Source organism: Arachis stenosperma, chromosome 7 (genome assembly GCF_014773155.1).
Source record: "Arachis stenosperma cultivar V10309 chromosome 7, arast.V10309.gnm1.PFL2, whole genome shotgun sequence".
NCBI lineage: Eukaryota > Viridiplantae > Streptophyta > Magnoliopsida > Fabales > Fabaceae > Arachis > Arachis stenosperma.
The window spans coordinates 16072072-16093361 of NC_080383.1; the positions used below are offsets into that span (position 1 = coordinate 16072072).

At 32.0% G+C, this 21290-nt stretch overlaps 1 protein-coding gene across 1 annotated transcript; it reads right to left on the reverse strand.

Moving 5' to 3' along the window:
- Positions 1-2754: 2754 nt before the first annotated feature.
- On the reverse strand, positions 2755-5199 carry LOC130941430 (peptidyl-prolyl cis-trans isomerase FKBP20-1). Its single transcript, XM_057869931.1, has 6 exons — positions 5045-5199; positions 4297-4415; positions 3846-3979; positions 3683-3762; positions 3367-3459; positions 2755-3211 (listed from the first exon to the last, which is right to left on the reverse strand). The coding sequence occupies exons 2-6, from the start codon at positions 4403-4405 to the stop codon at positions 3067-3069; spliced, it is 561 nt and encodes a 186-aa protein (XP_057725914.1). The 5' UTR covers positions 4406-4415; positions 5045-5199; the 3' UTR covers positions 2755-3066.
- Positions 5200-21290: the final 16091 nt, after the last annotated feature.

Consider the following 21290-nt stretch of genomic DNA (forward strand, 5'->3'; position numbering starts at 1 on the left):
TGAACATATCTAAGTGAGACCTAATTGAAAATGAATACATATAAGTGAGAATAATTGAAAAATATAATCCGATTTGTTAGTATAATTGATAGTAGGATAACATTGAATCACTGTTATAAATGTTAGTGATACAAATATGACGATTTAAACATTAAGAACACAAATAAGACTTACTCTAAACGTTGGGACAAAAACGATACTTTACTCTTTATAATATCAAACACTATTTATGTATGATTAGTAAATTGAATTACAGTTGTGTGATGCTAAATATTTGTGCAAAAAAAAATTGAAATTTGTTTTAATTTTAACTCGCTCATCTTATGCATATTTGTTTTATGAACTTTTACATAATATATATTTTTTATTAATTTTTTTAATAATATAAGGTTAGATCAGTATTTTTTTAAAATTGTAAGGAAAACATTTTTTATAAACAATAGTGATAATACATTCTTATATTCTCTTCAACTTTTGTTTATGGCAAAAACAGGTCACAACCTGCTTATTAGAAAACGTAGAAAAACTGTTTATTTTTTCTGCTTCTCATTTTTCAGAAACTTTTTTTTTTTTGTTAAGAAACACTTATTTTATTCTAAAAAGTAAAAACACAAACAAATGAGGTCATTATGCATTCTCCTACTAGTAGTATTTGGCTCGCATCTTCCATTCTTTCAAAAGTTTTGCAAATAATAAATACGATTAATTGTTTAAAATAAAATCATTTTAACAAATTAATTTAAAGAAATACAACCAAGATGGAAATGGAAAAACCAAAGGAGGCCACTCAGATAAAGACGCTTAAAACGTCTTTTTTTAAAGATGTTTTCATATTGTGTTTTAATTGATTTCTGTATAATTTATTCGATATTCCTTATCACATATTATTAAATTTCTCAAAAGATTTTCTTTCCAAAAATAATAAAAAACATTTAATTTGGACTAAAATAAAAAAGGTAATAGATTAACTATTAAATTTTTTTAAAAGATTATTTACATAAAAAAAATATCACATTTATCAATATATATATATATATATATATATATATATATATATATATATATAACAAGCTCTTAAAATTTTTATAAATAAAAAAATAATTAATTTTTATTCGTATAATATATAAAACAATTACTATATTATTATTATATTATAGATTAAAATTTACTAATTTAAAATTTGTTTTTATTTTTAATATAAGCATTAGAAATAAATAGTTTTTTTATAACAAGATGTAATTTAACAAAATATATATAATATTAATTAGTTTTTAAAAAATTCTGAAAAGATGGTTTTTTTTTTTCTAATAAAGTGTTATTAAAAAATTAACATTATAAAAACTAATTTCAACCAATATGATATAATAGGTTATTAAATATATTTAATACAAAACACATTGAATATAAATTTTTATTGAGTTTAAATTTTAAATAATTTTTAATTGAATTTCGAATATTTTTATTTTAAAGAGTTAGAATATTTTAACATTATTTTTTTCGTATCTTTTTAATTGAGTCTTTGATTTTTTAAATTATAAACCTTATTTATAATTAAGAGTAATATTTTAACACCACCAATTAGTCACACATATAAAAATACAAGAACAATTCTATTGTCATAATTATAATCTAACTTTATAAGCAATACAATACAATGAAATTATATATAAGTAATATAACTAAATTTTATCTACATCTATAGTCACATTTCATAAATAATGTAATTAAATTATATTTATGTTTATAATTAAAATATGAATAAAAATACAAAAAATTATCAGAATGGTTAATTTTTTTCGTTCATAAATTTTTATTATTTTTGTTGTGAAAATTTTAATTATTTTAATAATTAATTATTTTTTAAAAAAGATAACTGAATAACACAAAAAAGTCTTATTAAGAGTAATTTATTTATATATGATTAAAAAAATTGAATAATTATATACGGTAAAAAATTAATATTATTAAAAAATAAAAATAAAATTTATTTTAAAATTAAAAATAAAATTTATTTAAAAATAAAATTAAAAATCATGGTTTTTTTCTTTTTTTCAAAATTTATCTACGAATAATTCTATAAATATTTTATGATGAATAAAAATATTAAACTCGTACTAAAATTTATTCTAATAAAATTTATTTTTATTCTACTAAACGTTAAATAAACTATTGAAAAGAATTTTGTTTCCTCCATTAGAAAAGAATGATAAACTTCCATACTTCTATTATGTTATGGCAATAATTTGGCATGTTATTTTTTAATAATAATAATAATAATTTGTGCAAAAAAATAGAAATTTGTTTAAATTTTAACTCGCTCATCTTATGCATATTTGTTTTATGAACTTTTACATAATATATATTTTTTATTAATTTTTTTAATAAGGTTAGATCAGTATTTTTTTTTAAATTGTAAGGAAAACATTTTTTTATAAACAATAGTGATAATACATTCTTATATTCTCTTCAACTTTTGTTTATGGCAAAACAGGTCACAACCTGCTTATTAGAAAACGTAGAAAAACTGTTTATTTTTTCTGCTTCTCCTTTTTCAGAAACTTTTTTTTTAAAGAAACTCTTATTTTATTCTAAAAAGTAAAAACACAAACAAATGAGGTCATTATGCATTTTCTTACTAGTAGTATTTGGCTCGCATCTTCCATTCTTTCAAAAGTTTTGCAAATAATAAATACGATTAATTGTTTAAAATAAAATCATTTTAACAAATTAATTTAAAGAAATACAACCAAGATGGAAATGGAAAAACCAAAATACCAACTTCATTCCTTTGTTGTACCTAAATTCATAGTATACAAAAAAAGATATCATATGCTTAACCGACCGGATAATCAACTCAGCAACAGAGCAAGGAAAATTATGCTATAGGATCTTTTAGAATACTATTGCAATAAGAAAACGTCATTTAATGATTATTGTCTTTGTTCATTCTAAAGTACCAAAACCTATAATATTTTGTATCATTAATGTGGCATTTGATTCCTACATTGTTCAGTATAGACTCCTGGGTAAGGGATAAAAGACACTAGTAGCTATCTGATTAACACCCTACTTTCCTTTCCCTTTGCCCTTTCCTTTCTTGGATTCTAACTTGGCTTGCACACGAGCAGCAGCCGCCGCCTTTGCTTCTTCTCTCTTCTTCTTCTCTTCCTCCTTCGCAGCAGCTGCCATTTCTCTTTGCTTCTTTATCTCTCTTTCATTTCCATGTCAAATAATAGACACACCAAATTACTTTCCAAGAAAAACTAGCATACATCCTAGCCAAAATAGAAAGAAAGAAAAAACCAACCCTAAACTTTTGAGAAGTTCAGATGCAATAAAATAGTTGGTGTAACATGTGCTACTTACTCTAGCCTAGCCCTCTCCTCTGAAACACTTCCGAGGCATGATCCCTTACGGGGTCGACAGGCAACTAGCTCAACTTCGAAGACTAGTGTCGCACTGCGATGCAATAAAAATAAATCATAAATTTGTATACACAGTTAGATGCAACTTCTCATGATAATCAAATTTAGATGAAAAACCAAGCTGTAAGAAATAATCAACTTTCTCTTGAATCATTGCAGCTTTTTCATTTCTCTTAGTTGAATGTTTCGTTAAAGAAAATATGTAACAATAGTTATGTACGCGAGCAAAACAATTTAAGCATAAATGAGGTTAGTACCCAGGGGGAATATCTGGTGGCGCTCCTGCACTACCATACGCATACTCTGGCTTGCATGTTATTTTTGCAATTTCTCCAACCTAATAAAACCAGCAAAAATCATAAGATGGTGAAAAGCTTTTATTTTAAGGTTACACCTCATGAAAAGTGTGTTTGGTTTAACCTTCATGGTTCTCACAGCAATGTCCCAAGCCCTGATAACACTGCCACTTCCAATCTCAAAAGTGAAGATAGAGTTATCCTCATGTGTTGTGTCAAATACTTCACCAGTATCAGCAAGTGTGCCTTCATAATGCACTGGCATGGAAAACAATATTACAAAGGTGCTCTAATAATTTTACTCTCGACAAGCCGATAGAATAGAACAAGTTATAAAAGTAAATTGCCAAAACTGCTTCTAGGACAACTATAGCAATAGAGAATAATCTCATCCATAGAAGCTAACCATGAGATATGTCTAAACCAATTATTTAGAGTAACATATATAATCATCAATCATCCAATATTGTAGTTGATAAAGTATGAAAGACAGAAAATCACTCATTCATCACTTGATGAGTGGAACAAGGCTATGAATCAAGTATTAACATAACATTAACAGGCACAAGCATTACCATCAACAAGAGGAAAATCTTCTGTTGGAGACACAGCATCCAGCTTGCTTTTTATCAGAATGGTTTTAGTGACTCCTCCATCACCAGTCAAATCAATTGCATCACCCATGGTTTACACACTATTAAGATCACAAGAAAAAGAATAAAATAAGATAACAACAACGTATGGATAAGTTATGCACTCTCTTGCCCCTTACAAGAATTACAAGAATTTCATCCCAAAAGGTAAGCTCAAAGAGGGAGGGTTATCCCTATCACACTAAGCACAAATCACTGGGAATCATGCAAGAGAAAACAAAGGAAGAAAGAAATGGAGAGTCTCAGAGACAAGGGGATGAAACTTATCTACAGCATAGCAGTTTTAACCATATAAGCATATCCCTAATTCCCAATGAACTACATTCATAATACAACTAAACTGCGCCACGCAATTAACTCTAAATAATAATAAAAACAAGAACATCATGCAATTGCAATCCCTCACAAGACAAATTAAAACTAATAGACATTAAACCTGTATTCCTATTCCTATTTCTATTCTAATATTATATTCTCTACCAAGATTACGCAACTTTCGATTCCCAAATTTCAAAATTGAACTTGAATTTCACCATTCATACACTAAAAAGATTCAATCTTTGCAGCATATCAGAGCCATTCTCGCAAAGGGTAAAACCAAACAATTCTCAAGAACCATTAATAAAATATGACAAGAATTTAGCAGAGAGTGGCGAAGAGTCAACGATACCGAGAGTGATGAACCCCTTCTTCAGCTGAAGGAACAAGAAGAAAAAGTAGGAAAGGAAGAAGCCTCTGAAAGGAACCGGGTTACCGAATCGACGTTGAGTGATGAAACTGAAGAGTTTTTGAGAAGTTGTGTGGCCATATGCGTTCTTTGAAGCTATATACGAAAATGGAGCAAGGATGCCGTTAAATACCGCATTGGGAATCAGGGAATCTAGATTCCTCACGCGCATCATCGGCGCGTGAAAAAAGTGAAATGGAAAATACATTTTTATTTTATTTTTTTTATAAAATCTTTAAGATATTAAATATGAAAAGTGATATTCTTCAACTAACGAAATAGTGAGAAACAGTGAGACAGGAAGAGCATACATTATTTTTCTATCATTTTAAGAAAATAATAATAATAATAATAATAATAATAATAATAATAATAATAATAATAATAATAATAATAATATACAATTATTTTGCATCTCTTTTACTAATTTAACAATTATACAACTTTTTGTATATATCATTTTTATATTTTGTTATAGGAAAGTAATTGGCTGAATTTAGAAGGACAAAATAGAAGAAATTTTTAAGTTATTTATGTATAATAATTTTCAAGAGTTATCATTAACACTTTTGTTAAAATGATTTTTTGAGCACGAAATAATTATTGAATGTATTCTAAAGTTTCTAATTACAATTATTTATGTAAAAATTTACTTGAGAATCCTTTTTGATAATTGCTGAGAATTTAAAAAAGAAAATTAATTGGTGGACTATAAATATAAAATATTTTTTTATATATTTAATTATATAATATTCAGGGGCGGAGCTAGATAAAATATTGGAGGGGGGCAAAAAATATTTACACAATAAAATAAGACTAAAATAAAATTTTAAGGGGGGGCTAAACTGAAATTTACATATAATTTACATGTAAAAAATTAAAATTAGAGGGGGTCATTGCCCTCCTTTGCTTGTACCTAGCTCCGCCCCTGATAATATTATATAATAAAAATAATTATTTTTTATATTAACTGTGCAAATAATTATCTAAAAGAATATATATAAAATGCTTTATTCTTAGAAATTACTTATGGACTCTTCTTTATAATTTAAAAATAATTTCTAGTAATAACTTAGAAAGAGAAATACAATAAACAACATTTAAAGTGAATTTAATATATAAGTGGTTGTAGGTCAGTCAACCGTCCAAATGAAGTATCATACTACATTTCAACAAGTAATAGTATAGCTTTGAAAATAAAAACAAGAGTTAATAGTCAAAATCGTCTTTGAAAGATACTTTAATCTCTATTTTCGTTTCCGAAAGATAAAGTTAATCAAAATAGTCATTAAAAGATGATAGAGTTATTTACGTTTGTCCTTCCATCATCTCTTTCGCTGAGTTGGCTAACGTTCATTGACGTGTGACGTTAACTGCCAGCGTGGCAAACAACGAAAACTACGCAGTTTTGATTGAATGGCCTCCAAGCCCTGATGTGTCGTCGTTTAGTGTCCAGAAGAGATTCAAAACGTTGCAAAGCCTCCATCTCTCTATGTTTGGCTCCAAAATGTTTCGTTTCCCTCAAGCTATGCCCTAAGCCTTTCACCCTGCATTTAAACCACGCCATCAACCTTTGTCAGTGTTGGTTGACGATTAAAGCAGAAGAGGTATCGCCACTGAATACAGAGTTTATCGTATCTTGGAGCAACATTGATTGTGGAAGAAGCCATTTCGACGGTTAGAGGTAAGGATGAAATCTTTTTCATGTTTTTTGAGTCATTCTGTGGCGTGATGTCTTTCTAGTGGTGTGCTGTATGTTTTTCTCTGATTTAGGGAAAGGTTTGGGGTGACTAAGGGTTTGTGTGATTGTTCTTGAAGATTTTAAGTGTGTTAGAATGCTTTGCTTTTACTGCCGTTGTGATGATTTTTAGTTATGGGTGTTTCATTTTAATGATGGTTCTTTTTCGTTTGTTGCATGTTCATTTTGGGTTTAGGGTATGTTTTCTTATGATTGAGAATAGCTAGTGACAATTTGTGGGCAAAGGGTATTTTTGTTTTTGTTATTGTAGATGGAAGGTCCTCCGATGACTTTTGTGTTTTACCATAGTGGATTGTTTAAAAAGAATGTGGATGGAGACATGATATATGAACCTGACAATACAGAGGTGTTGATGGGTGTTGAAGAAGACACGCTTGATGTGTTCTTTGTAAGGAGTTACTATAAGGAGTTGGGATACATTGAAACTGAAAACTGTTGGTGGAAAGCTCCTGGAGTTCCTCTCTCATCTGGGTTGAGAAGCTTAGTCACAGATGCAAATTGCTTGCAATGTGCAAGGATTATAGGAGAAACCAACATGTAATCAATATGTACCTTGAGAATTGTATTTTACAGCAATGTATAGTAGACAATATGGAGGAGGATATAGTGAATGTGGAAGCAAAAAGCTTGAAACAGAAGAAATCTTCCTAAGATAGGAAGTGCAATTCTCAACCTGCCAAGATGCCCTCAACAATGGTTCCTCAATCCAAGAAGCAAACCTCTCAGCCTACTAGACCAACCTCACAGCCCAATTCATAGCCCAACAAACTAACAATGAAGCCCAATTCTGAGCCCAATAAACCAACTATGAAGCCCAATTTGCAGCCCACTAAACTAGCCCATAAGCCCATGAAGGCTCTCGTGCAATCCATGAAGCCCGACCCTCAGCCCAAGAAGGCCACCCACTAAGCCAATACAGTCCCACCTCAATTCAATGCATCATCACAAACAGCCAAGAACTCACAAGGGAATAAGAACAAAGAAAGTAGCAGTGGTCGCAAACTCACCAGATTTGGAAGACAAATGAAAGAAGCTCCTATCCAGGAAGATGACAGTGACTCTCATGACTCATATGAGAGTGTTGAAGATAAACTGTACAGGCCTCCAAAAGTTCTAAGAGATAATCGGTATAACAGTGATAGTGATAATGACTCTGGCAACAGAAAAAGAAGTGTAAAAAGGGACATCAAGTCTGACGTCAGAGAGAAGCACAAGCCTCCTAAGGCCAGATTAGGTGATAAAGAAATAGACACTGATGACTCTAGCTATGAGGGTTCTGAAAATGAACAAAGCTCTGAGTTTGGTATGTTAATTTTCTTAGGGTTACTTGTTTATTGATTTATTTGGCAAATGTTAGGGTTACTTGTTAATTTCCTTATGTTTTAGATTTTTTCTTGGCAGATTTAGATGACAATGATGGTGCCTCGGATGCTGAATTATGACATTCAGAGGATTCAGACTCACACTTATCCAAGAAGGAGGAAAAATAGAGCTGCCACCCAAACCTGGACACTTTGTAAACTAGTACCTAAACTTAGAAAATATTCTACCATGAAACATCGAGAGGTTTATGAATGGTTTGTCAAAAAGTGTAATGTGTATTTGAATAGCAGATGTATTACAAGAGCCTTGAAAGCTTTTAGGAAGGTTGGGGAGGGTGATGAGATAGCACAATATAGGTTGGTGTGGGACTATGCTAATGAGTTACTGAATAGCAACCCTGGATCCACAATACAAGTAGGTGCCATCCCCATGCCTGAGAGTCCTCCCCTGTTTGATCGATTTTATGTTTGTCTTGATGCCTACAAGAGGGAGTTTAAGGCAGGTTGTAAACCTTTAATTGGGCTGGATCGAGCGTTTTTGAAGACATTACATAGGGGATAAATTCTGACGTGTGGACAGGATGCTAACAACCACATCTTTGTGATTGCTTATGTGATTGTTAGCGTTGAAAATAAAGATAACTGGAAGTGGTTCCTAGAGTTACTTCACAACAATCTAAAAAACTACATGGAGAATAAATGGTGCTTCATCTCAGACATGCAGAAGGTAAGGATGTAATTGATTCACGATAACAAACTGTTAGGACTAATTTGATTTAATGATTAACATTGAAGGACCAATGTGATTTAATGAAAATAATTGAGTGACAAGTTTGATTTACCATCTTTTCGTATGTTTGCTTGGGTGCAGGGTTTAATACTTGCTGTTCAGGAAGTGTTTCCCAGAGTTCACCATCAATTCTGCGTGTGACATTTGTGACACAATTTTTCAAAATAGTGGACAAGCTGTGAGTTAAAAGGCTTGGTATGGGAATGTGCTCGGTCAAGGACAACAAATGAATTCAACAAAAACATGAACAGAGTTAAGGTAATCAATCAGAAAGCTTGGGAGTATCTCGACAAATGGCCGAAAGATGCATGGACAAAGGCGCGTTTCAGTGAAGTTCCAAAGGTGGATAACATATGCAATAATGCTTGTGAGTCGTTCAATGTAAAAATCAAGTACGAAAGGAGCAAGTCCGTCCTGACCTTAGCTAAGGAAGTTAGAAGAATCATCATGAAGAGTATGATTGACAACAGGAAGAAGTTATAGAACTATCAAGGAATTCTCCCCCCTGTTCAGCAAAGTAGACTTGAAGCAATGACAATGTTGTCTAGCCATTGGGCTCCTCAATGGTTCGGCGATGAAAAAGAAGAATTGTATGAAGTTTATTGCTGGCCAACCAATATGGTGGTTGACCTGGGAAAGCACACATGCAGCTGTCGATTTTGGCAACCCACAGGTAACAAGTTCAACACTTAGTTATATTCATCTTCAGTCAAGCACGAATTTTAATTAATCTTTTAATTATCTTTGTAAGGAATGTCGTGTATGCATGCAACATCAGCAATACAGGATAAGAATGACAAAAGGGCTAAAGAGTATTGTCATGACTGGTTGAAGATGGAAGCGTACAGGAGGAATTATTATTTCAAAATTAATCCGATCAAAGGACAGGATCTATGGAAAAAAACTCCACACCCAGCTCCAGTTCCACTCCCATTTAAGCCCAAACCTGGAAGATTAACAAAGAAAAGGAGAAGGGACAAGAATGAGCAACCAACCGGGTCAAAGACAAAGATGAAGAGAAAGTATAACCCCATCAGATGCATGTATTGTAGTGAGATAGGACACAACAAGAGAAGCTGTGCAAAGAAGAAAGTTGTGGATGCTGAGGAACATGCCAGGCAGATGCAGCTGCAACTAGCAGTTGTTGGTGCAAATGGAGCTGAGCCTGAAGTAAACTCTGTTCTTGTTGAACATGATCCAGCTCCAGGAAAAATACCACCATTGCCTACACTTCCATCACCAAGACAGCCTCCAATAGTGATTAACATTAGCCAATCTGAAAGCATTCTACCAACCCAAGATACACAACATGTTGTATAATCACTACTCAACTGTAAAAAATATTTGCTTTCTTTTATAATATAACAAATGCATCTGGTATTAAATTATGTAGGAACAAGTCGTAGCTAGGCCACCTAAATTACAAGTCATTAAAGGGTAAGTTCCTCTTCTAAACCTGCTGTAACTACACCAGTGGCTATCTCTACTGAGATAATCAAGGGACAAGTTCAGCCACAGCTAAGAAGTTGGCCAACTTTATGACCATCGTGCCTACTCGAGGCTTCAAGCACTCAAGGAAGACTGATAAATAACTTTGATTAGAAAGAAATGTGTTCTGCTTGACTTTTTTTTGTATGGGGTTACTTTATGTTTTTTGCACAAGGCAAATAAAGTTTCATATTAAACATTATAATTGTCTGTGTACTTGAAAGTTGTGTTGTGCCCTTTTATTTTAGTCTAGCCTTCTTTTTAAGTTTGTATCCTCATGTAAAACCTTATGAATATGCTGTGGTATTTATCCTTAAGACAATATGATAATTAGCCTTTTATGGAAACACAATGTTAAGAGTACTTTGATTACTAAGTCTATTTATGGCTTAATGTATCTTATAGCAACAGTGAGTCTGATTAGTTTGCAACATTTGATGGATAGTTTGGTCTTAATCTTAAACAACCAAATGGAAACATCTATTCACATTCAAGCCATTCAATTCATTACACCATGACATATCAACAGAATTTGGTTTATTTAGAAGTACATAACAAACAGCAAAGGATCACTTTAATGACAACTACCACAAATATGAAAATTATTAACAGTTTCAAAGCTTTAACATCAGCTTCTAAGCTGTCCAGTCTCCATCCCACCTTCAACCTCCATTCATCGTAGTCACTTTCAACCTGAAAATCAGTTCTATAATCTTTCTTTGTTCTACCTTCAGCCACTCCTTGATAGTCATCATCATCGACCCACGTAAAGTAATTGTAGTGACTGCCCTTCTGCAAATTGAATAATCAGAAAAGAAAAAATCAAAAAATACCCAACAACACAGAACAAGATGAAAAATATTTAATTTTTTTCACAACACTCACCCGGTACCTTGGACATGCATGGAATAATCTATCTGGATTCTCCGCTGTCCCAGATTTTTTCACAGCCTTTAACCCACATAAACATGATTCCTCATGAGTTTTTCTCCTAGTTTGCATTGAAGTGCTAGAACCATTACTTCTGTTCGACGGAAACGACACACCACCGCTACGACCTCCATTTTCTGCCTCCATCCTCACCAGGAACGAACAACCTCAAGTTCTACCCAAGTATATGGCTCTCTGATTGTTGACCGTGACTTATTTATCATCGAATTTCAGATTAGGGTTCAAACACTAAGGGACTAATTTGAACTGTTTTAACATACTTACCTTGTCAGCAATAGTAGGGTACACTTAGGCGTTTGTCACGCTGGCAGTTAACGTCACACGTCAGCTAATGTTAGTCAACTCAGTGAACGAAATGACGGAAGGACGAACGTGAACAATTCTATTATTTTTTGGGGACTATTTTAACTAACTTTATCTTTCGAGGACAAAAATAAAAATTGAGGTATCTTTCAGAGACAATTTTAATTATTAACTCATAAAAACAATGAGCAGCGTCTAGTAATCCATGATCCATGTAATAGCCTAATAGGATTAGCTACTCTCGTGTAAGCATTTAAATGCACGCTTTATAAACCACGAACGAGGAACGAAGCATCGTTATAGCAAGTCATCGGAAATTAAATTTATGTTAAATCATTGATATTTTATATTTAAACTTATTTTAGTCTAATAAAATAATCACTTTTACTATATTTCAAAAACCGAATTTTTTTTCTTATAAAAAATTTTTGTTTCTGTTTTAATCATTGATTTTTTTGTTCTTTTTCCTTTAGAAGTTATCCGAATAAAATTTATAAAAAAATAAATTCGGAATTTGATAAAGTCATCATTTTTTTATTCGAAATCAATATATCGTGTTTATTATTTTCATAGTGAGAATTGTACTTAAAAAAACTTCATCGTTCAAATTAGTACAGATCACAAGAAGTACTAAATTAAAAGTCATACCTGAGTGCATATATTTAAAATAATACATATTTTACGAGATTATAATATTTTGAACTCATTTTCTTATATTATTCTGATACTATAAATTACCTTTTAAATTTAGTTAGTTTAGGAGAATGAATTATTTTCTCATAAGTTACTTGATATTTTGTTGTAGTATCAGATGAGTCACATCTTTGTAAGTGTATATATAATCAATATTGTAACTTCTTGCTTTAAAAGGGAATAATAGTTATAACGTAGTCATTAAACTCATAAAATAAATTATTAGGTATTTTGTCAATTGATGAAGAATTACTATCATCCTTGTATCATCTTCTATCTAATCTTCTTAGAATATGAGATAATAATCGAAAACGATTTTTTTGGACTTTATATACTCTTAAATTCGATTCTTAGTAATAATTAATTTAAAAGAAATATTTTAGAATAAATCCTCAAACTCAATATGTCTTTCTTTTAAAAAAGATTTTTTGAGTTTCAGATTTTAACCAAAACGTCTCATCCTTTAAAGTAAACCTTTTTATTTTGCTCATTTTTCTTATAAAGTTCGAACTCTATCATTAACTTCTATCAATCGTAGATTACTATTTTGATTTATGAGTTTAGGAGTTAGATTTTTAATCAAATTTTGCATATCATGATTCTAAGATCAAGACTCGATGTTTTTATTCCTTGAATTTTAGATTGATTTTTTTTTTATTTCAAGAATTTCCCGTAATAAATACCCAACTGGTAGTTTGTAAACTCAAGTGTTTAAGTTTTTAAAATTTCGATAAAGACATATCAAAATAAATTTCAGTTGTCAAAATTAATAATCAATAAATTTCTTATGCATGGAATAGTAACTTAATTGTGGAATTTGAGTTTAAGATAAAGAAATTATGTTCTCTTATAAACAATTGCATGAGTTTTATCCATTTAAGTGTAATCTATCTGAATGATTTTTTTTATAAAATACAATTGTTAATTGTTTAAACAATTGAATTATAAAATTTTTTAATTTAGATTAGTTGTTGACTCATGAATTTTTTTCAATAAAAAATTATTCAAAAATTATTTCTTTACTTCTACGATTGTACCACAAATTTTCATATATATTTTTTAAATAATAATATGCTTAAAAATATTTATTCAAATTTAATTAAAATAAATTATACTTTTATGTGTCTAAGTATGAATGTAATTCATTTTTAAGGTGTTTAATTAAGATTTTTGACGTTATTTATTATTGGTAGAGAATGAATTTTTATCTTCTGATTTTGTAAATTTCAATCTCTGAATGTTAAGTAGTATTTTTTAAAGAATGAATTCTCTCATTTTTTTCTTTAATTATTTGATAAATTATGATTTCTTATTTACATTCTTTTAATGGGAAAAAAATTATATAAAAATAAGATATTAAATAGTAAAAAATATACCTTATCAAATAATTAAGAAAAAACTGAGAGAATTCACTCTTGTATTTTTTGTAGTAAATTTGTAATTTTTTTATCGACCATCTAATTAGTCTGATAATTATAAGTCTTTGACGCATATAATAACATAATCACAAATTTAAATTTATAAACCTTTTTCGCTTTTTTTAATAAAATTTTTTGTATTATGTGATTTAATGTTTACCTTTTACAATCATACATTTTTTGTTTTTTATTAAATTCCTTGTTGTCATAATTTATTTTGAGCTGTTATCATTTGCATTTAATCTACTACTTACCAATAATTTTAGCATTCAAATGTATTTTGAAATCTTCCCATAATGCATTTTTATTACTAAATACAAAGCTGAGATAATAATAAATGTCAATAATTCAAAAATATAACAAAATAATCAATTAGTTTGACAACTACCCTTCATATATTTTAAGGATTTATTTATTATATATTTTTAAGATATACGTTAAATTTATAAATTAAATTTTTTTTATTAAAATTACAAAAATTTAAAATTTTAATATATTTATTTTATATTTATTAAATAAAAATATTTACAATTTTTTATTATTAATAAATTTATCATGTGCCTTAACATATGTGAAGGTTGTGGTAGGCTTAGAGAAGGGGGAGTTGAATCTATGCCTTTCTTTTTAATTTTTGAAATGACCTTTTACAACAATCTTTTATATCTGATTCTGTTTGAACACAGCAGCAGAAAATTTATGAGACAAATTATTTTTGTCTCATGAATATCAGAAAACAGAACACAGCAAAGAAGAGAAAAGCTAACACCAGCATGTATCCTGATTCGGTTGCCTTGTGCTATGCAACCTACATCCAGTCTCCTCCACAACAATGGAGGAATTTTCACTACAGTTAAAAGTATTACATACACCAATTACACAGGATTAACACAATCAAATTCACTTGTCATGAATTTTCCAAATTCAGAACAAAGGGATTCATTGATTGATCCAAAAATAATGTCATCAACATATATTTGGACTAGAATGAAAGAATCATTAGAATTCTTGATGAATAGAATTGTGTCTGTGGTGCCTCTTTGAAAACCATTTTTCAAAAGAAAAGAGCTTAGCCTCTCATACCAAACTCTAGGAGCTTGTCTTAAACCATAGAGAGCTTTTGATAATTTGAAAACATAGTTAGAAGCTCTTTATTTTCAAAACTAGGTGGCTGCTCCACATACACTTCTCTATCTATCACGCCATTCAAAAATACACATTTCACATCCATTTGATATAATTTAAAACCACAAAACGCAGCATAAGCTAAGAGAAGTCTTATGGCTTCCATTCGGGCAATAGGGGCAAAAGATTAATCAAAGTCTATTCCTTCTTCTTGGTCATATCCTTGTGCCACTAGCCTTGCTTTGCTTCTTGCAATGCTACCATCCTCTCCTAGCTTGTTTCGAAAAATCTACTTGGTGCTGGTCACTTTCTTTCTACGTGGCCTTGGAACCAAAGTCCACACTTGGTTCTTCTAACTCAAAAAGCTCATCCTCCATTGCTTTAACCCAAGAGGGGTCATTAAGGACTTTTTTGACATTCTAAGGCTCCATTTGAGAGAGAAGAACAATATTTGTCTCTTCATTGGCCTTTCTAGTTGAGGACCAAGTTCTAACTCCATGAGAGACGTCTCCAATAATAAATTCCTCAGGATAATTCTTCAAGAATCTCTATTCACGAGGTCTAGTTGACCTTGAGACAGAATCAGTCACCAAGGGATTTTGGGTACTGCTGGTTTCAGGATCTCCTTCAGATTCATGAGACAAAATGGAATTGTCTCTTGAATTTTCAGCAGATGCAGTTTCTGGTTCAGCTTGTCCAAAATTTTCATTTTCATGATTTTGTATAGTCTCATTGTCTTTTTGAGCTTGATTCTTTGCATCACAGTCTTCCAAAATACTTTGCACCAAGTTAGTATCACAAAATGTAACATGTATGGACTCCTCAATAATCCTAGCATCTTGATGATAAACCCTATATGCTTTACTAGTTGTGAAATATCCTACAAATAAACACTCATATGCCTTTGGATCAAATTTTCCCAAATTTTCTTTGTTATTTAGAACAAAACATTTACATCCAAAGATATGCAAGTAGTCTAAGTTTGGTGGGTAGTCTTTCCAAAGTTCATAAGGGGTTTTCTTCAAAAATTTCCTTATGATGGTCTATTCAAAATGTGGCAAGCCGTGTTAACCACTTTAGCCCAAAGGAATTTTGGAACATTGCTCTCACAAAGTATAGCTCTTGTCATTTCTTGAATACTTCTATTTCTTCTTTCCACAACACCATTTTGTTGTGGTATCTTTGGACAAGAGAAGTTGTGAGATATTCCAAATTCCTCACAAAAGGATTCAAATAAATTATTTTCAAATTCAGTTCCATGATCACTCTTATAGAAGAGATCTTCAAATCCTTTTCATTTTGAATTTTCTTGCAAAAAGGTTCAAAGGCCGAAAAGGCTTCATTTTTAAGTGCAAGAAATAGAACCCAACCAAACCTAGTGTAGTCATCAACAATCACTAAACTATAATGTTTACCACCTAGGCTTTGAGTTCTTGTTGGACCAAATAAATCAATGTGTAGCAACTCAAGTGACCTTTTAGTAGAGATGTCTTCCTTTGGTTTAAATGAACATTTTGTTTGTTTTCCCACTTGGCAAGCATCACAAGTGATGTCTTTGCCAAACTTTATCAAAGGAAGGCCTCTTACTAACATTTTCTTCATAAGTTTGTTTATTTGAAACATACTTGCATGACCCAATCTCTTGTGCCACAGCCACTTTTCAGATTCTTTAGAATGAAAACAAGCTACATTTTGATCCTTTAGTTCATCAAGGGTAAGTCCATACACATTATTACAGCGCTTGGCAACAAAAATCACTTTATTTGTCTTTTCATTTATAACACAGCATTCAAGCCTTTTGAAAGTCACCAAATATCCTAAGTCACACAACTGACTTATACTCAAAAGATTGTGCTTTAAACCACATACCAAAAATACATCATCAATGAAAGTAGATTGTTCATTACCTACTTTTCCAACAGCAATTATTTTACCTTTTCCATCATCTCCAAAGGTCACAAAACCTCCGTCATACTTGTTTAGTTTGATAAAGTAAGTTGACCTTCCAGTCATGTGCCTTGATGAGCATCCACTATCTAAGTACCACATATCCTTCTTGTTCTTGGATGCTAGGCAAATTTGCATGAGAAACTTCAAGTAACTTTAGGTATCCAAATTAATTTGGATCCTTTGAAATTAATCCATCTTGGTTGCCCAAGTGCATTAAAATCACAAACAACATTGTAAATTTTGTTTCCCACAACTCTCTTTTCAATGAAACATTATGCATATGAGTGACCAAATTTCTTGCAATTTACACAATGATTTTCTGATGTGTATTGCTGAAATTGAGGTGAGTTATTTTGCTGGAAATGATTAAAGGGTTTAAATTTTCTGGTTTTTGGAAGAGGTGCATTTCTTTTGAAAAATTGATTTTTATTAAAATTGTTCCTCTTTGCAAAAGCATTTTCACTAGAATTCTTTTTAACTTTTGGACTTTTCGAGTATGAGGTTTTGTTGTAAAATGGTGGTTTCTTGAAAGCAACCTCATTTTTCGAAATGTACCCCAAACCTTGCCTGTTTGAACTGGGTTCGGTTCTTGGTGAAGGCTCAGTTTCACTTGTGTATACTTCATCAAATTTTTCTTCAAATGTTGGAATATATCTAATACCAGATTTGTTTGGTGTGGATTTAGTATTTGATGAAGAAGCCACAAATTTCATAGGGGGATCATTGAAGACTGCACTTTTCTTGGCTATATAACCTAAGCCAGATTTTTCAAATAATAGTTTTTGGCTTGCAAGTAATTTGTCCAAGTTACTAGAACTTTGAGCAAATTTTGCTAAGTCACCATTCAGTCTTTTAATCATATCATTTAATCTTTCATTTTCAGCAATTAACTCATGAAAAGGATCCACAATGTGCTTTCCTTTTAATTTTTCAAGTTCAGATTTTAGAAATCTGTTTTCTTCAATAATGTCCAAAGAACATTCAGTTTTCTTCCCTTTTTCTTTTAAAAATTTATTTTCAGCTCTTAACACATCTCTTTCAAATCTGCACTCATTATACTTGTCAAGCAGTTTTAAGGTGTTTAAAGTGAGATCATCAATAATAGCATGTAAATCATTAATAGACAAATCAAAGTAATTTACCTCATCAAAATTATTGTTTCCAGCCATGAAACAGTCTTTGTCTTCACCTTCAAAATCTTCTTCCTCATTGGAGTCATTCTCGAGATCCTCCCATGCTACCATGAGCACTCTCCTTTTTTTTTTCTTTCCTTTGTCCTCTTTCTTGAGCTTTAGACATTTCAGCTTGAAGTGTCCAACCTCCTTGCAATGATGACACGTCACCTTGCTCAAGTCCATCTTGTGTTCCTTTGAGCTTGAACCCTTGTATTTGCCCTTGTTTTTCATCATCCTTATAAATCTCCTAGCAAAAAATATAAGCTCATCATCTGAAATACCATCACTAGACTCACTCTCTTTTGGTTCTATTTTTGACTTGAGGACTATTCCCTTTTTTTTTTAGTCTGGGTTTGTGTGTGTGGTTTCATAGGTAAGGAGTTTTCCTCTCAGCTCATCATAGGTTATAGGGATTAGGTTGTTGCTCTCGGTTAGCACAGTGGCAGTGGTTTTTCATTCTTTTGTGAGGCTTCTAAGGAGTTTTCTCACTAGGATTTGTTCTATTTAGTTTGTACCCATAGCATCAAGGTTGTTGATTATGATTGAGAATCTCTCAAACACTTCATCAATGCTTTCTCCATCCTTCATGTTAAACATTTCGTACTCTTTTTGTAGCATATCAATACTTGTTTCTTTGACCTGTTTAGTGCCTTCGTGTGTAACCTGGAGTTTTTCCCAGATTTCTTTGGCTATCTTGCATCTAGACACCTTTCAGTACTCTTCAAAGCTAATAGCACAATGAAGAAGGTTGATGGCTTTAGCATTCAGCTCCATCTTCTTCTTGTCCTCCTCATTCCATTCAGCTTCTTCTTTTGGAGTCACCACTCCATCAGCACTTGTTTTTTGTTGGAATCTTGGGACCGCTCACAATAATCTTCCATATATTGTAGTCAATGGATTGGATGAAGATCCTCATCCTCTCTTTCCAGTAGGCATAGTTCTTCCCATTGAAGAAAGGTGGCCGGTTGTTTGACTGGCCTTCAGTGAGGGTGTAGGCAACTGTAGTTGTGTCCATGTTGTTCGCCATTGGATCTTTGCTCCAAGCAGTTAAGCTTGATTCTTGAGACCCTAGCTCTTGATACCAATTGAAGGTTGTGGTAGGCTTAGAGAAGGGGGGTTGAATCTATGCCTTTCCTTTTAATTTCTGAAATGACCTTTTACAACAATCTTTCATATCTGATTCTGTTCGAACTCAGCAGCGGAAAATTTATGAGATAATTTATTTTTGTCTCATGAATATCAGAAAATAAAACACAACAGAGAAGAGAAAAGCTAACACCAGCATGTATCCTGGTTCAGTTGCCTTGTGCTATGCAACCTACATCCAATCTCCTCCACAAAAATGGAGGAATTTCTACTATAGTTAAAAGTATTACATACACCAATTACACAGGATTGACACAATCCTTTCACACTCAAGTTCTAACCTAACTTGACATTGGTTATGCTAATACCTAACTCTTCACTCTTAGTGCTCACCCAACTAAGAAAGGGGTACCTCACTGGTACTGGATACAAGACACAAACTTATCTAAAGAAATGTGAAAATAACTCTAGACTTTTCTCTCAAGTGTATCACTCAGCCTCTTTCTACTCACAGCTTTTACTTGAGCTCTCTCAATATGCCTTTTCACTCAAGAAATTACAGAAAGATAAACATAGAAAAGTACATTACAATCTGTAAAACATGAAGGAGATTGACTTCATCAACAACCTCTTTGCTATGTGATAACCATATTTGCAAGTCTCTGATTTGGTTCTTCAATATTGGCCGAATGCTTCTTTGAAAGAAAGCATTATCCAAGTAGAGGAACTTCTTCAAGGAACTCTTCACAGAACAACATTCACCAAGCTCTGGTTTTCTCTCCTTGGCTTCTGAATGAACAGCAAGACTTCTTTTATCTCCTTGCATGTTGCTTCGTTGCTCTTCCTAGATCAACTTTTTTAGCACTGTACTTCACCAACCCACAAACTCACTTTTTTTTCATTAATCCTCAGAGTAGAAACTTTTCTTATGACCTTCTCTTGTTGACCGAAAGCCATAAAATAGCAACCACAAAAGTCTTCCAATAGTAAACTAAATCTAAGCCATTGAGAAACTACTTGGTCCCCAAGAATCACTTGTGACCGTAGATACACAGCAGTGAGGAACAGAAATCAACTTTCCTGTGTATCCCATTTTGAATTGAGCATAGAGTTGGGAAGAGGAGAGAAGAAGATATAAAGCATGCATAAGGAAATGGGTTACCTTTTAGCTTCTGATCTTTTCTTGATGTGGTTTGAAATGGTTGATTTGACTTTACCCTTCCTTGCTTAACCTTCTCTTTCCTTCTTCTTCTGTGACTAGCTTAGGAACTAAGCACTTTCTCTTGCTTCTTTGATTTGACTGAGACAGAGAAAAAGAACGTTGCTTTGGAAGCAAAATGAAGGAATTTGCTGAAATCAAATCGGGCTTGGATCGGGTTCTACTCAAGTTCAGCCCGTTGGTTCCTTGCCTTTGCTTCTTAACGAATTTTGTTTGAGATGGATGACTTGGGCTTGGTTTATTTTCACTTACCATTGAGCTTACCAGCAGATTTCTTTTGTTTAACATTGGGCTGCTACAACACTTATTTTTGGCCTGCATCACTTAACTAAAATAATTAAAACTAATTAGGTAATTAGTTCAATAATCAAATATTTGTCATCATCAATTATATTAATTAATTGAGTATATACCTATTTTGGTCCTCAAAAAATTTCAGACTGGACACTTTAGTCCCCAACTAAAATTAATTACTCAATTGGTCCCTAACAATTAATTCCGTCAGTCACTTAGGTCCTTTACCCCGTTAACTTTAACAGAGGACAAAATAGTCCCTGACAACTCTAACAGGGGACAAAATGGTCCCTGATCTCCTCTGTTCGGAAACGACACTATTCTCTCCCGATTTCTATCATATCTCGCATAACACTAGCAGTCTAACACTGTAACTTCAAACTACACAATACACACTCTATAAATTTAATGTTCACAAGAAAAAAATCCTCAACTTGTTCTCAACCAATTCATATTCAGGAAATTAATGTCTATGTCTCTCAACTAGTTATTGTCTTCGATGGATCCCATGAATCTTGACAGCAAGTCTGATTTGTTAAGACCCGTCGTCGTCGTTGCCATCTCCCTCCTCCTCTGCCCTATCATCACCATGACCACATTGTCCACCACTCTGATCGCT